Source organism: Herpailurus yagouaroundi, unplaced genomic scaffold, assembly GCF_014898765.1.
Source record: "Herpailurus yagouaroundi ecotype Mexico unplaced genomic scaffold, PumYag 184, whole genome shotgun sequence".
Classification (NCBI taxonomy): Eukaryota; Metazoa; Chordata; class Mammalia; order Carnivora; family Felidae; genus Herpailurus; species Herpailurus yagouaroundi.
Genome location: NW_024412415.1, coordinates 30,444,239 through 30,459,479, shown reverse-complemented (window position 1 = coordinate 30,459,479; position 15,241 = coordinate 30,444,239). Strand labels below are relative to the sequence as shown.

The window sequence follows — 15,241 nt, the reverse complement described above, 5'->3', positions numbered from 1 at the left end:
GGGGGGCTGCGGGCTGCGGCCGGGGGGTGCGTCTGCGGCACGGACTTGGCCGCAGGGGGTGTGTGTCCTTGCTTTGCGGAGTCTGGAGTGTGTGAGTGTGAGTGTGTGAGTGTGAGGGTGTGCGCGCGCGCGCTCAGAGGGTGGGGACGGGGGGCTTCTGCGGGCGTACGTGTCCGCAGTGCGTGTCACAGTCGCGGCGTGGCATCGCGGGGCCGCGGCTGCGGCGTTGGTGGCTTGCGCCGGGCGGGCTCTCCTTGCCCGCGCGTGTCGTGGGTTGAGAGTGTGTGAAAGAGGGGTGTTGGGGGTGTGTATCTGCACCTCCATTTGTGTCCAGATTGTGTGTAATTGTGTTTACGGGGCTGAGCTAATATTTGGCCTTGGCTTTTGGGGAGTGTCCTTGCCCGTGGTGGGGGGGACAGGGCAGGCGATTCCGGACTGAGCGAGGACAGAGGTGATAAAACACTCAACTTTGCCCAGTGGGTGTGGTCCCTGGGGCTGGTTGGGGCGGTGTGGGGGGGTGGGGGGACAGTTAGCGTTGCTCCCCCAACCCGTGGCTCGGAGTGGACGGGGGGAGGGGGGCAGGAAACCAGTTGCTTTCGTGGACTTGTCCAACACTCGCTCTCGTGATGGGACGCGTGTCACTCCTGCCCCACCCACCAGGGGCAGGTCAGGGAAGCGTTGACCAGGTCAACAAGGCCTCCTCCAGCCACCCCCCCACCACCACCACTTCAGTGCGGGGTGGGGGTAAGGGTCAGAGTTGTCCACACTGGAGAAAGGGCTGGGGCTGGGGTGACGGAATCCCAGTGCTCTGTGCCTAGGGCTCCTTCTTCCACCCTAGTCCTCTTGCTTTCCGTGTTGTATGCGTTTGGGGGACGGCCCAGGGGGAAGGTAGGTGGCAGAGCTGGGGAGGGGGATGGGCTGCCCGCTTTGTTCGCCTAGTTCTTGCCTTCCCTGGCGAGGGGGGAGCTGAGGATGTGTCCGGGGCGAGTCGGGGAGGGACTTAGAGGTGGGGGTGGGGAGGGGGATTTCTCTCCAGCTGCTTCGGCTTTCCAGAGAGACTCAGCCAGGCCACGTGGGAGGGAGGCTGGGACGGCGGAGGGAGGCAGGGACCGCGGAGGAACCTTGGTCTGGCCGGCCCCAGGCCCATCTCCAGGAAACCCAAACAGCGGGTGGGAAAGTGCCCGGAAAAGCTCGGACCCCTTCTCTCCCCACAAAGACACGCCCCTCTCCAGCCCTGGCTCGGAACCCGGGATTGTCAGGTGAAGGGGGCGGGGAAGTGCGGGAGAGGCCTCCGTCCTCCGGGAGCCCAGGGGATTAAGGAATAGTTGTGCCGACTCTCTTACGCTCTTCCAAGAGCTCCAGGAGCCGGCTCTGGGTCACCCAGCAAAGCGGGATGAGGGCTGGGAGCTGCGCTCGATCGTTACGGTATATCTGTGGGGCCTCCTGCAAGGGGTTCAGTCTGCCTGGGAGACCTGGCCTCTCCCTGCTCTTGAGTGCACAAGGCTGGGGCAGGGCCCGAGCTGGGGCTCCCTTGGCAGCAGTGTGCATGGCCAAAACAACGAGGCTACTGGCCCTCAGTCCCAAACCCTTTGAGTGGGCAAAGCTTAACAGGCCTAGGGACACTCCTGTAGGGTTCTGACTAGCCACCCTGATCTGGACCGAGGTCATTCATTCATTCATTCATTCATTCAACAAATATTTACTGAGCACCCTTTTTGACTAGCATGTGCTTGGTGCCTAGAATATGGGAAATAAAGGGGGCAGATCTGGTCCCTGGTGCAGAGCTTGCTGTCTGGTGGAGGGAGACTGACATGACAGGTAGTCTGGAAAGGTCAGGAAAAGCTTCCTCCAGGAAGCGAAGAATAATAGAGCCCCATGCAGAGGGTCAGTTAGCCCTGTAAAAGGAGAGTGATGATGGGCAAAGTTTTCCAGAGTGAACTGCCCATTTAAGTGCTCAGAGTGACTTTGTTTAGGACACTGAATGAAGCTAAGCCTGGCAGGAGAGGAGAGCACAGGGATGAGAATGGGGCAGGATGGAGTGGGATGGGTGGGGGGGTGGGGTGGGGGTGGGGGGGTGGTACCACAAGTGTCAAGAGAGAAGGCTGAAGATGGGGGCTGGGCCCAGCTCCTGAAGGACTTTATAAGTCCCACCAAGGTTTCTGGCCTGAGAGCCTGCCTGAGCCCTTGGCAAGTTTTAAAATCAGCTTTGCATCAGCTCCTGCAGCCAGTGTGGAGAATCGGTCAGTGGGGCGGGACTGGAAGCAGGAAGCTCCAGCTTCTTGGGAGGCTGTTGTAGTAATCCAGAAGAGAGGATGGAGGCAACCGGCGTAGTGGCAGTTGGTGTGGCCAGGCTTCTAGAGATATTTAGAAAGTAGAATTAGTAGGATCTGAAGATAGATTGAGTTTGCAGGGGGTGAGGGAGAGGGAAGTAAAAAAATAACAGATGCTTCAGCAACCTCAACATGGCAGAGTGAAGGGGCTGGTGTCCCCCAAAACGGCTCCAGTCAAGGATTGGAACTGGGGAGACTTGTAGGAATGGGGCTTCTGTCTGGGGGTGGTGGGAGAATGCTGAGTGCAAGAAGTGGGGCTCTCCCTTCCACCCAATCAAAATTTGGGGAGTGGGGATGCCACAGGTCAGTAATAAGAAGGCTCCAAGAACCTGAGAGCTGCTTTCTCTGCCCGGAGACACAGAGGTCCACCTCCCTTCCGTTGGGGTGGCCCTCTCTGACCCCATATCGAGGTTAGGAACCAGGTCAAACAAGTTCCTCTTAATAGTGAGTTTTCTCCAGAATTTCTCCATACCTTCATCGGTCCTTTATGAACTTTCATGGCCCAATTCATCATACGTTATGTGTAAAATAGCAGTTCCTTTCTTTTCTTCTAAAGGTACCTCTTTCATGTTAAGCTATCTCACAAGTAGAGTGAATGGCAGCACTGAAGGGAATTTAGAAGCAATTTTAGCATGAACCCATTTTCCAGACGAGAAAGCCGAGTGACTTCCCAAAGCTGCATGGATAGGGACTGAGCTGGGGCTGGAACTAGTCTCCTGGCTCTTGGAGCCACATTTTCCCTGGATTTGGTACACACATACCCAAGTTCGGTTTCTCTGCACCCCCCCCCCCCCACATGAGAAGTTACCCACTTTGGGCTTGACCTCCCTCAGTTGGTGTGTCTGAGTCTGGGCTCTGGAATTCACCCTTCTCCATTCATCCCTACCCGCTGCCTCCTGTTTGGCCTCCGCTGTTTCTGAGGTACAGCAACCAGACTTGACACAGAATTCCAGATGCAGAACAGATGTCATTGCCAGGTGGGCTTTGGGGCTCCCAGCCCCCTGGAGTGTGCGGAGAGGGGAGGAGTAAGAGCAGCTCTGATGGGGGAGGACGCCAGCCCTAGCCTGGTTGGAGGAGGGTGATGGGAGCTGGGGTTGGGAGGAAAATCAAAGAGCTAATGTTCTGGCCCTGACATGCAGAGAAATAGAATCTAGCTGGGCTGTTGGCTACCTCACTGCTGAGGCTGACGCTGAGGCATCCTCTGGATTTGAGGCGCTTTGGAGTCATTGAGGTCAGGGAAGCAGAGGCTCAGTAAGCTCTCTTTCAGGTGCAGACCTGAGTATGTAAGCTGGCGCAGAGCCAAGACTTCTGGATGGTTCCCATAAGAAACTTACTAGCTTGTCACATAGTCTGGAGGAGAGAGTTCCAGCAAATGATCAGAGCATACAGGGAGAGAAAGGCGGGCACAGGAGAAATATTTTTAATCATATGAGCCATACAGCAGGAGAACTGGTAAGGTAGTGAGCTCCCCAGTGATTGTAATGTTTAAGTACAGAGTTTCTTTCAGTGTGAGTTTGCTTTTCTGTCTCTGTGCTTTTTAAGCATTTTGTTAAGTGTCTACTAGATGCCACATAGGCAGTTTTCCACATACATTATTCACGTCATGTCCAGACTCTAAAGGAGTTCCTATAATTTTTACAGATAAGCTTAGAACAGCATGATGGGGCTGTGTCTCCACATGTCCCCTTGTCTGTTCAAGGAATATTTATTGAGCACCTAGTATGTACCAGGCACTGTTTCAGGTACCAGGGATCTAGAAAGCTGCCGAGGACATGATTCTGAGCTTGTTGCCTCGTTGGGGAGAAAGAAAGTAAAAACTCTAGAGTGATAACTGCAATGACCAAGGTGTTCAGGATCCCATGGGGCAGAAAAGAAGCAACAACATCAGAACCAGGGATAGCATGGCTGTCGTAAGGAGAGGGAGCAGCAGGAACAACATATGGAATAGCAGTGTGCTTTCAGAGAGCTGAAAGCGTTTTGATGGGGATAGAGGGTCACAGGGAACGGGAGGGAGGCAGGAGCTGACTGTGGCTTTACTGTCAGGTCCACTGAGGCCGGGCCTCTCAGGATCACAGATGAAGGGAACTGTGTGCCCACCCTCGTGTCCCAGGCCACTGTCCCAAGCTCTCCTTTCAGCTGTTGGTGGGAGGGGTTTAGTGTGTTTGTAAGGGAAGCCGCCAAGGTGGGAGGGTGGGGAAGGAAGTTTCTGGAAGACACTGACTTGGGTCTCCTAGGAAAAGCCATAACGGCATCATGGAGAACCGGCCCCACACTGAACACAAGATGTAAATCTGTTGGGCCCCGAAATTCAAAAGTGACAAGGCATTGATGTTTGTGGCAAGTTCTTGGCTTCATGGAAGAGACATCTAGGCTGGGTTTCCCTCCCCCACCCTCTGGCCCCTTTCCTGAGAGTTCATGGGGAAATGGAACCCTGGCTCACACCTGGCCCCCACTAACCGCACAAAACAGCATCGAGCTGGCTCTGAGACTCGGAAGCGAATCTCCTTTCTGTCTGGGTTCTAATTGGCCTCATAAAATCTAATTTATCCTGCAAGTGGGTAAAATAACCTGTTAGAAGAAGGAGATCGAGAGATGACCTCAGGGTTCCCAAGCATAGGAGCTCCGTGTCTCTGGTAGGGTTTCACCAAGGAAGCTGAGGAGAAGGAACTGTGGCAGAGGAGCCCCCATCGAGGCACAAAGCTGGTGGGCAGCAAGCGTCCACTGTGTCTGCCCCAGTCCTGAGAGGGATAGCTGAGAAAGACTCATGGGAAGGGCTTTGGGGGTCAGCCATGACAGTGGCTGGGGGTGGCAGGAAAGGGGTGGCCAAGAAGCCACCGGACAAACAAGGTCCACTCCTCAGAGCGTCGCTTTTATGAAGCGATTTGGTGGTGTGGGGACCAAGGTTATGTGAAAAGAAGCATTGCTATGTGATGGAGCAGAATGCAAAATTCACCACAGGTTTAAAAATCAAAACATTTGGGGGCAGTCAGCAAGCCTCCTGAGCGTGCTGTCCTCTGCTTCTGGCAGAATTTTGGCGAACACGAGAAAAGTGGAGACTCTTCCTTTTCAGGCTGGGGAAACTGAGGCTGGAAGGAGTAAAAGTAGTGGACCCAAGGTCATGTAACAAATGACCCAGGACCTTGACTCCGGACCAAGACTTGTCCCCACGCCCCCTCCCCACCCAACACCCTGTTGTCCGTCTAGGCAAGAGGAAGGATGGGTAAGGGACCCGCAAGGGGCTGTGTGATGTAAAGCACAAAAAGCTTCTGTCCGAGGAGGCAGGGCCAGCTTCATGGGTGGCTGACGCCTGAGCTGAACCCCTGGGGATGCGTGTCCTGGGCACAGAAATTGGGTTGGGCACTGAGGCAGAGAGAACCCTCATATTCAAAGGCAACTGTCTCTTCAGTGCTGGGTTCATCCCCCAAAGGTCAAAGGACATTTCCCCTACTGTCTTCCGGAGAGATGAGACACCCCCACCCCTCCACCTTTCGGGCCTCAGCTTCCCCACTTATAAAATGAGGAATCTCAAGCTTCAAAGACATTTCCACCAACCTGGGCCAGGGTGGGCTGGTTCCCTCCTCATCTACATCCCTGTTGGTTTCCCTGTTCTACCTTGCTGGGTGCTTGGCTCCTCAGAGGTGGCGAAGCCAGACATCTGCTGATCCATGAATATTCAGGAAGGGAATCGGAGCCTCCTCTGGGCTCCCCAGCCAGCCACCGGCCTCTCTGGCTGCCGTCCTGCCCGCCAGAGCCCAGGCTGCTGACATACCCAGCAGCTGCTCAGGCCCCAACTGTTCACATTGTTTGTTCAGCGCGGCAGGGGATTTTCCAGGCCCCGGACGTGCTTTGGGGGGCGGGGAGGCTGCCGCAGGGCTCAGGGATTCGTGTCATGTGGGCTTTTCTCCCTTGAAACTCAAACTGACTGCTCAGCGGCTGGAACCCGGCAATTGGAAGCCACTGGGCTGAGAGCCCGGGCTTGTCTTCCCCCTACCCTATGTTTGAATCCTAGAATCTAGGGCTTTAGAGGTAGAAGGGACTGGCTGTTAAGAACTGTAATTAACATTTGTGTAGTTTTTTTTTTTTTTTAAAGTAAATCTTTCATAAAAAAAAAAAAAAAAAACCACGCAAACATTTGTACAGTTTATAAAGAGCCTGTAAAGAATGAGCTCCCATTCCTTGATTGATGCGCCGACACCCATCATCTTGTTTACTCCTCACAGGCTTGGTCATATGGGCTTCATTTTACAGATCTGGAAACTAAGGCCCAGAGAGGTTAAGGGGTTTGTCACACAGCTGGTAGGCAGAGCAGCAAGACTGAAAACTACATCTTTGGCCCCAAGGTCAAATGCTCTTTCCACCACAGCAAATAGCCCAAAGTGATGTGAAGGCCAGTCTGGTTTCTCCAGTCTGGATGGAAACCGGGTGAGGACAAGGGCTGCCTGTCCCTGCACTCACTAGTGATGCTGAGGCTGGTTGTGCAGTTGGAGGTGCCAGCAGAGCCTTCCTAATGAATTAAGAAAGGCAGAGCCCCGGGGGCGTCTCCCTCTCTCTCTGCCCCTCCCCCACTCATGCTCTGTCTGTCTCTCTTGCTCTCAAAAAATGAATAAACATTTAAAAAATTAAAAAAAAAAAAAAAAGGCAGAGGCCCTGTTCAGGCCCCATTGGTGCCAGAGCCCTGGCTTCTGCCCTGGCCTCCTTACTCAGCCAGTTGGGACTTGTCTTTGCCCCTCAGTCTTATTTTGCTCTAGGAGTGATGGGAAGAGAGCCTGGAGACAGACAGCGGTTCTTTTTTTTTTTTTTTTTTTAATGTTTATTTATTTTTGAGACAGAGAGACAGAGCATGAATGGGGGAGGGGCAGAGAGAGAGGGAGACACAGAATCGGAAACAGGCTCCAGGCTCTGAGCCATCAGCCCAGAGCCCGACGCGGGGCTCGAACTCACGAACCGTGAGATCGTGACCTGAGCTGAAGTTGGACACTCAGTCGACTGAGCCACCCAGGCGCCCCCAGACAGGGGTTCTAAGTATGGACATCTATATGTCCAGGTTATGACAAGTATGGCAGAAACTGGGGCACATATGTTCAGGTGTGGAAGGTTGTCTGTATGTGTGTCCAAATGGTGTTCTATATGTTTGGGAATAGGTTTATCCACGTATGACTCTTCACTGAATAATCCTAAAATCTTAGAATCTCAGACATCACCTGCTAGCTACGTTTGAGTAAATTAAAGTCCAGAAGAAGTGACTGGCCCGAGGCCACACAGCTAGACCCAGGTCTAGAACTTGAGGGTTGCCTGATTCCCAAGCCATTTGGCTTTCTGCATGCTCTCATGTGGCTATCAGCCCAGACCTGCTCTGTACTAAGTATGTGCCATCGTACTCATCTTTGTCCTCGGTACATTCTCAGATGTGCCGTTGTGCCTGTAAGCAAAGTGTCAGGCCTGAGGATAAGAAGGGACCTTGGGTCATTGAGCTTGTATGGGACGGGGAGGTAGCAGGTCGACCTTCTGGTCAACACAACTGGGAAAACCAAGCATTTCTCTATGAATAACTATTACTGGGCCTTGTTGAAATGGTAGTTAAAATGATAAACATTGGCCTTTGTGTATTTTTGCCTTGACCCTGGGGTGACATTCCCCTCCCCCAATTCCCCCCTAGTCCTCCCTTTGTGGCAGGGGCCGTGTTGGAGCTACAGGCTCTTCTGGGGCTCCTGGGGATGGGCTGTGGCTTGCTGCATGACCAAGGGGAACTGAGCTGTAGGGAGGAGTGCTTAGCCTCTCCTGTCACTGGGACAGAAGTGGGTTGGGTGATAGTGGTCAAGATGATCTGTAAGGTTCCAGGGAGGAGTGACATTTCCGAGGGCCAGTTCTGTGCCAGGCCAGGCACTGTGTTCCTCTTCCACACCTTGTCCCACTTAATGCTCCCAACAGCCCTATGAGGAAGGGGTTACTGTGTACTTTTTTTATTGAGATAAAATCCACATAGCACAGATTTCACCATCTAGAGTGTACAAGTCAGTGGTCTTTCTGATGTTCACAGGTTTGCACGACCATCACCACTGGCTAATACCAGAACATTCTCATCACCCAAAAAAAGAAACATCATATCCTTTTGCCATGGTTCCTCATTCTTCCCTCTCCTTAGCCCCTGGCAGCCATTCATCTACTTTCTGTCTTTGTGGATTTGCCCATTCTGGACATTTCCTAGAAATGAGATTGTATAATACGTAGCATTTTTGCGACTGGCTTCTTTCACTTAGCAGAAAGTTTTTAAAGTTCATCCAGGTAGCAGATAGTGGTACTCTCATTTCTTTTGATGGCTGAGGAATATATTTAGCCACTCATCAGGTGATGGGCATTTGGGTTGTTTCTCCTTTTCACCTATTATGAAGAATGTTGCTGTGAACTGTGTTTTTTGGCTGATGAAGAAATTGAGCAGCCAGGGAAGGTGGGCGCGGAGAAGGGCGGCAGACTGCCCAAGATCACAGGTGATGGGGCGGAGCCAAGGATCTGGATGCAGATCTCTCTATGGGACCTCTTCTTCCACGAGCTGCCCCAGCCCCTGGGCAGGTGACCGAGGATCTGGAGGCTGTGGAATGCGGGAGGACCCACACTAACAGCCCTGGTCCTTGCCCTCTCTGTGCAGGTGAACTGCCGTGGCCCCCGGAGACAACAGTGGAGCTGAGTTGTGGGGCAGGGCCACTGCAAGTGATCCTGGGCCCAGAGCAAGCTGCAGTGCTGGACTGCGGTCTGGGGGCTTCCGGACCCCCCACCAGCATCACGTGGAGCAAGGATGGAGGCTCTCTGCCTGAGCACGACCACCTGCGCCTGCTACCAAATGGCTCCTTATGGCTGTCTCAGCCACTAGCACCTGATAGCAGTGAGGAGGCGAGCCCTGGGAACTCAGAGCTCATTGAGGGCAACTATTCCTGCCTGGCCCATGGCCCCCTTGGAGCGGTGGCCAGCCAGGCCGCAGTGGTCAAGCTCGCCAGTAAGTGCCTGCAACCGGGGGCTGAACTGAGACCTGGGAGGCCTGGGGTGCGGGAAGTGTGGTCCACATTAGCTCCTTGCACAAAGGCCTATCTCTTGAGCTCACTCCACTTTCCTCTGCTCAGTAGGTCCTTTCCTGGTGTGGCTGCCTTTCCCCCCCCCCCCCCCAACTCCTTTCCTTCCTCCTTTTCTTTCCCTTTGACTTTGAGAGTCTAGAGTTGTGCTCTCCTCCAGAAAGGCTTGTGAGAGTGGGGGGCGCTGGAGCAGGTGGAGTACCTGGACAAGCCCCATCATCCAGCCTGGGTGGGGGGCGGTTCTCAAGAGACACAAAATCACCGTGAAGAAATTTTAGGCCAGAAGAAATGTGCATCTTACTGCAGTCTGGCCATGATGGTGATGTTAGGGGTTGGGGGGCAGTGCTTTGCGCTTCATTCTGACACGGCATCTGACCAGTGGTCTCCACTTCTTACCCCCCGGCTGCCTCTTCAACTGTGTCTCTGTTGGCTGGCATTCGCTCTGCTTGTGTTTCTGTCACCTTGTACTTCTCTGTCTCTCTGTGTGTGCATGTGCGTGCCTGTGTGTGTTTCACTGTCTGTGCCCCCTGTCTTTTCCGGGCTCCTCTCCTGTCTCTGCCCACGCATCTCTGTCCTCACCCCCAGCACTCGCAGGCTTCTCTCTGCACCCGGAGTCTCAGGTGGTGGAGGAGGACGGGACTGCTCGGTTTGAATGCCACATTGAAGGGCTGCCAGCACCTGTCATTACTTGGGAGAAGGACCAAGTGCCGGTGCCCGAGGAGCCTCGGTGAGTGTCCTATGGGGAGTGGGCAGTGGGTAGGCCAGAGAGGGCTCTGGGATGTGCTCGGGAACTGGGATTCTTACAGCCACAGTGGCTCCATTTGCCTAAACTGGTTTAGGGGCCAACCACTGCCTGACTCTCAGCTCACATCCGGTCCCCGAGAGAAGTTGGGCAGAGTTTTTGCTCCTTGCAAAGAGTGCCACCCACTAAGCTATGGAGCTTGGGTATGGCGTAGTGATAGAGCGCTTCAGAGCATATCTAGCTCAAGCACTTGCCTTACTGAAGAGGAGATTGAGGGCCACAGAGGAGCAGAGGCTGGTCCTGAGACTTGATCCCTACTGTGGCCTCCTGGCTAGGCCCAGATGTACATGCAGCACGAGCAGAGAGCACGAGGCTCATTTGCTTCTGTGGACTCTGAGTTGGTCTCATGACACGGTTGTCACCCCATGGATTCTTACATCTTTGGAAATGCAGCTCCAAGGCCTTTCCCAGTCACCCTACGGTCCTCTGCCTACATCTCTCTAGCTGTAGTTACCAGCTCACTTTCTCCTTCTCTCCTGGTGGAGGTGGGGCTCCTTGGCCTCAGAAACACTGGTTTCCAGGTCTCTCTGCCCTGGGACTAATCTGTCTTGAGTGTTGAGTTGTCCCAGCTGCTCTGACTTTTGTTCACATCTAGGTAAGGGGTACAGGTATAGGAGAAACTTCCATTTGGTAGAAGGGCCACAGGGCATATTCCTGCAACAGAAGTGAGGGAGGAAGAAGGGCAGGAGGTCAAGCTGCTGATTCAGGTGGTTGCTTACCCTGTGCCTCCTCACAGAGGCCCTTCGCACTCAGCTTCATTCTCCCCACCCATGAAATTAAAAGAAAAAAATAAATGAAAGAGTTAGATCAGATCATCGTTCTTTGTAAAACAATAGTCACTAAAGGTGCTTCTCGAAAAAAAGTATTCCGTGGTCAAATAAGGCCGGGAAAACTACCTACAAATCCCCTTCTTGGAGCTGGCAAGGCTCTGACAAGTGCTGTATGGAAAATCCGTTAAACTTGTTGAACCAAGCACTTCATAGTCTCCTCTGCCCACAGCCCCTCTTGCAGCAACCCTGTTAACATCCCATGAATGAGCATTCTAGGGAGTGACGTTGGAAATGCTGACCTGGCCTTTCTAGGGCTGACGTTTTAACTTCTGTGGCTTCCAAAATGTGGGCCCCTTGCTGCTTTTGGTCAGTGCTTCCTGAGAGTTGCTGGGCAAGAACCAAGTGAGGGCCTACTCTTGACAGCCACCAGAGAGTAGGAGAGAGCAGAGAAGTCTCCCCGTCAAAAGGCACAACAGGTCCCCATTTAATGAGAGCTTGTTTTCTCACTTAATTCTTCTCATCATCCTTCAAGGTAGATGTTTCTTATTGTCCATATTTTCCTCTACTTACTTTTAGTTTATATTCCTAGAAGATGCGTTTTTCATGTTCACGTAAGCAAAAAAGAAGAAACCCTTATCATCCATAGAAAGCCTCTGTTAGTTTTGATGTCTGTCCTCTGGAATTTTCCCCTATATGTTTAGAAATACCCTCTTTTAAAATGTGGATTATACTGTACATACTGGGGTTTTTTGTTTGTTTGTTTTAAGTAAACTCTATACCCAACGTGGGGTTCAAACTCATAACCCCAAGATCAAGACTTGCGTGCTCTACCTACTGACCCAGCCAGGCCCCCCCATACGGGGATTTTTTGCTCAATCACCTTTTTTTCCAAAACAAAAATAGAATTATAGAGCAACTTTTACTTTTTTTAAATTTAACACATCACGAACATCCTCCCAGGTCTATACATATGGCTACGGCAGATAGTATTATTTGGATTGTTAAACAAGAGACCTAAGGATCAGAGACAGAAGTAACTTGGCCCAGGGGCACCTGGGTGGCTCATTCGGTTAAGCGCGTCCAACTTTGGCTCAGGTCATGATCTCGTGGCTCGTGAGTTTGAGCCCCGTGTCAGGCTCTGTGCTGACAGCTCGGAGCCTGGAGCCTGCTTTGGATTCTGTGTCTCCCTCACTCTCTCTTACCCTCCCCTGCTTTTGCTCTCTCTCTCAAAAATAAATAAACATTTTAAAAAAAGAAGAAGTAACTTGGCCCAGGTCACACAGCTAGTACACAGAGTGTGGGATGCTAGAGACTTGGCATGAATGACACACAAGCCGCCTGTGATTTGGTGGTTGGGGTGGGGAGGCTGTGGGGTCTGAAGAAGTTCATGCTACAGATGGGCTTAAAGGTCAGGTGGTCCAACTGTGGCTCTGAGCAGAGAAGTTACTTTCCCAAAGTTTCTCAGCAAATAGTAGGGCTCCCTTGCCTCCCAGCATCTAGTCCGGGCATCATCCTATGAAGCCGCAGGCCTCTTCTAGGAGTATGAAGCTGCCAGTTCCTGGGCCCTGGGAGTGTTTGCCCCCAAGTTCTCTGAAAAGTGATCCTCATCTATAAATAAGCCAGGCTCACATGTCCCAGCACATTGTGTAGGGGGAATAAAGAAATGTCTAAAACAGCAACTTGATTGTGCCCAAGGTATGTATTTTTACACATGCCCAGATATAGCACATGTACAAATATGCTATTCATAAACTCAGCCCAGGGTGTGAAGGAGCCCGTATGCCTCGGTGTAGGATGTGCGCGTGTGCAGTTAATCAACACACTCTGTCAAGGTATGTGTACATATGTTTGGAACTGATGGTGAAGACTAGACCCTGAGGCAATTCCCTGGTACTTATACTAATTTCTAACAATAAGGGATCATTTTCCTTCCACGGGAACCAGTAATCAATGAGAGCAATGTTTCCCAAATCCCAGGCTTTCACAAACCCCCCTTATAATTTTGGCCATCCCTAAACCATTTATTCAATCGCGTACTCAATACATGTCTTTAAACCAACCCTCTTTTGTAACTTCAACACGAATTGAAAAGGAGCATTATTTCCCCGCAGTAAAAAGGAAAACTGGCAACACTTAACATAAATAGAAGGTAGCCATAAAAATAAATACATAACCACTGGAATAAAAAATGTGTGTCTGTGTCTGGAGCCACATGAAATAATTTTGTTATCACCACTCACACTTGAAAAACGTGGCACCGCCTGGTTAAGCATCCGATTTCAGCTCAGGTCATGATCTTGAAGTTCACAAGTTCAAGATCGGGCTCTGTGTCGAGCTCTGTGCTGAGAGCTCAGAGCCTGGAGCCTGCTTCAGATTCTGTGTGTGTGTGTGTGTGTGTGTGTGTGTCTGCCCCTCCTCTGCTCACACTCTGTCTCTCTCTCAAAAATAAACATTTAAATACACAAATAAATAAATAAAACATGACACTAATGGACCTCAATACCTTAGGATCCCTAGTCCAGTTTCCTGCCCTACCCATCTCCCAGTGCCCAGGGTGTCTGTCAACCTCAAGTGACCCTTGGCCAGTGTCCCGTTTCTCTAGGTGGATCTCTGAAGAGCTCAGGGTCGGGGCTCCTTGGCTCTTATGAAATTCAGAGCAGCTATGTCATTTCTACTATGTTCTTTTTGTTGTTGTTAAGTAATCTCTACACCCAACGTGGGCCTCCAACTCATGACCCGGAGATCAAGAGTCCCATGCTCTACCGACTAAGCCACCCAGGTGTCCCTCTACTGTACTTTTAAATCCCTGGTTCCAAGTAGCCTTTTGGAGGTGGGGCAGCAGGCTGAAGCTCAGGCTTGGAAAGAGAATGATCCTTTCCTTTTGGAGAGAGGTTGCTTTTCATTCTGTAAGTAGCTATTTTTATATGAAATTTGAATTGATTTTAAAACAATAAAACATAAAGGGACACCTGGGTGGCTCAAGCAGTTAAGCGTCTGATTTCAGCACAAGTCATGATCTCACAGTTCGTGAGTTCTAGCGCCACATCGGACTTGGCTGTCAGCGCAGAGCCTGCTTTGGATCCTCTGTCCCCCTCTCTCTCTGCCCCTCCCCCACTGTTTTCTCTCTTTCTCTCTCTCTGTCTCTCAAAATAAATAAATAAACTTAAAAAAATAAAATGAAATAATAAAACATACCAATTTAATGGGAAAAAGTCATCCACCAACTGAACACAGACAGTTGTTACTATTGTGATTATTCCCTCCCGGTCTTTTAAAATATGGGTATAGTTTCTATCATTGTAAGTATGTGTTTAGAATTTGTGATTCATAGATAATATTTTTAATGTGAGATAATAACACATTAGGGTCAGGGTTGTGAAGGAGGCAGGACAGAATTATTTAACCCATTTTTCAGATGAGAAAGCTGAGGCCCAGACATATGATATCACTTGGTAAAGTCACATATGCTGGAACGAGTTCTCCCCACTATGTCACAGCTGCTTCTATGTTAGAGCTTGGAGTTTTAAAACAAAGTGTACAAGGGCATATGTTTTTCCCAATTTAAATTTTTAAAAGTTTTATATTTCCAAACTAAGAAATATTCAAAATTTTTATTTTTTAATTTTTTAAATGTTTATTTATTTTAGAGAGAGAGAGAGACAGAGACAGACAGAATGTGAGCAAGGAAGGGGCAGAGAGAGAGGGAGACAGAATCCGAAGCAGGCTCCAGGCTCTCAGCTGTCAGCACAGAGCCCAACGTGGGGCTTGAACTCACAAACCTTGAGATCATGACCTGAGCCTAAGTCAGATGTGTAACCGACTGAGCTACTCAGGCGCACCCCCCAAATTTTTTTTTAAAACACAACAAATAAGAATTTCCAGTAATCACACTGCCAGAGAAAAATCTCCTTGAATGATGTTAAGCTTCACCATCCTTGACTTTTTCTGAGCATATCCTAACATATCATTTATCTGTTTTCCAAAAATAGAACTGCTTCCTAAAAACACTGTTTTGTGACTTTTCCCCCCACTAACCAAAATATCTTGCACATACTTCCAAGGACAGAAAAAGATTTTAACAAAACAGAAAAGATTTTAGATGAACACAAAAGTGGTTCCATCCAGCTTTTGTTGGCTGCAGTGACAGCACCACATGTGAGGAAAGATATCCCTTCTTTCCTTCCTTCCTCCCTCCCTCTGTTTTCGTCCCTCTCCCTTCCTCCCTCCCCCGTCCTTCCTTCCTTCCTTCCTTCCTTCCTTCCTTCCTTCCTTCCTTCC

At 50.7% G+C, this 15,241-nt stretch overlaps 1 protein-coding gene and 1 long non-coding RNA gene across 2 annotated transcripts in view; one reads left to right on the top strand and one right to left on the bottom strand.

Annotated features, from left to right (window-relative positions):
* Positions 1-859: 859 nt before the first annotated feature.
* The window catches only part of IGDCC4 (immunoglobulin superfamily DCC subclass member 4), a 39,409-nt gene continuing 25,027 nt past the window's right edge, over positions 860-15,241 (top strand). The window contains exons 1-4 of the mRNA XM_040492182.1: positions 860-888; positions 1,054-1,259; positions 8,974-9,318; positions 9,977-10,118. Of these exons, the coding sequence (XP_040348116.1) occupies positions 860-888; positions 1,054-1,259; positions 8,974-9,318; positions 9,977-10,118 (722 nt within the window). The remainder of the gene's footprint in view (positions 889-1,053; positions 1,260-8,973; positions 9,319-9,976; positions 10,119-15,241) is intronic.
* On the bottom strand, positions 2,104-6,122 carry LOC121041850 (uncharacterized). Its single transcript, XR_005795870.1, has 2 exons — positions 5,883-6,122; positions 2,104-2,354 (listed from the first exon to the last, which is right to left on the bottom strand). It is a non-coding gene; the product is annotated as an uncharacterized LOC121041850 (long non-coding RNA).